Source organism: Gavialis gangeticus, unplaced genomic scaffold, assembly GCF_001723915.1.
Source record: "Gavialis gangeticus isolate Ggan-Ray unplaced genomic scaffold, GavGan_comp1, whole genome shotgun sequence".
NCBI classification, from domain to species: domain Eukaryota; kingdom Metazoa; phylum Chordata; order Crocodylia; family Gavialidae; genus Gavialis; species Gavialis gangeticus.
This window is the reverse complement of record NW_017729018.1, coordinates 4,339,752-4,340,928: the sequence shown is the minus strand read 5'-3', so window position 1 is coordinate 4,340,928 and position 1,177 is coordinate 4,339,752. Positions and strand designations below refer to the sequence as shown.

General features: G+C 59.0%; 1 protein-coding gene across 2 annotated transcripts in view; it reads right to left on the bottom strand.

Moving 5' to 3' along the window:
* LOC109294795 (GRAM domain-containing protein 3-like) overlaps positions 1 to 1,177 on the bottom strand; it is a 34,546-nt gene continuing 33,369 nt past the window's right edge. For both annotated transcript variants that reach the window (XM_019513272.1, XM_019513271.1), the window contains exon 13: positions 1 to 82. In XM_019513272.1, coding sequence (XP_019368817.1) covers positions 67 to 82 — 16 coding nt within the window. In that variant the 3' untranslated portion in view covers positions 1 to 66. The remainder of the gene's footprint in view (positions 83 to 1,177) is intronic.

Here is a 1,177-nt window from a genome sequence, read left to right as displayed (position 1 = left end):
TGGGTCAGCGGTGGCTTCTGTCCAGCAGAAAGCAAGGTCCTCCAGGGGCCGGATTCTTTGCTGACTTCAAGTCTTCTTGTATCTAAATACATAAGAGCAAGAAGGTTGGGCTCAGGACTTCCGGAAGGGGGCTCTGCTTGGCGGGGCAGCAGCTCTGGGAGTGAGGGTAGCTCGCTGTTGTAAGGCACAGGTTCCCTGCAAACTCCTGTTCAGCCCCTATGGGCATCACCGCTGCACTCTGCCCCTCAGCATCCTGCCACTGCCGTGTGTGCAAGTCCCTTAGGAACAGGCAGTCCTGCATCAGGAGTTGGACTTAGAGGTCCTTGAGGTCCCTTACAGCCCTGCGATAGCATGCTTTTAGCCAAGTGCTTAACTGGCAGCGTGGGCTTGCCCAGGAGGCCTCAGTTAGCCTTCCCCTTGCTGCTGTGCTGTAGGCAGCACCTGGACAGCCTACAGGGCAGGGAGCTGCGTGCATCTTAACCCGGCCCCTTGGAGCCTTGGAGCAAATGCCAATCACCTCATTGAAACACAGACCGCAGCCCCACATGGTTTCTCCAGCCTGTTTCACCATGTGCAGCCCAAGGGACTCTGGCCTGGTGCTGCCCCATGGCCCTGCATGGCCACAAGGCCCAGATCAGGTCCCAGCTCTCCAAAGCACTTCCTGGGCTTGGGCAGTCCCTGGGCCTCGGCTCCCCGGGTTTGCAGTGGAAAGGCCCCAGCCCTGGCAGGGAGCATGGGGCAGGTGAGTGACAGGGAGGGGGCAGTACTGTACTGTCCAGCAGGCAGTGGGCTGGTGGGATGTTCATCCCAGGGGTGAGTGTCATGGGAATGAAGCATATTCCCAGCCAGATTCCTGGGAGATGCTGCAAGTCCCACACTCAGCTAATCACGGGAACAGTTGCACAGGCCCTGGCCCCAACAGTCCCAAATGGTCTCAGACTCCCTGGCCAGCTGCTCACAATGAGCTACGGCCAGAAACAGCACCGCAGATAACTGGCTTCAGCACAGAGATCTGCCTGTGGGATCTGCATCAGACAGGACCAGCCTGCAGAAGCTGGCCTGCAGCCCCCTACACTGCATCCTGGTGTTACGTGTGGGCACCACATGAGGGCAGCTGCATCATGTGAGAAGACAGGAGGTGGCCTGTGTGGCGGGTGCAGAGATCCCACCTCAGGAA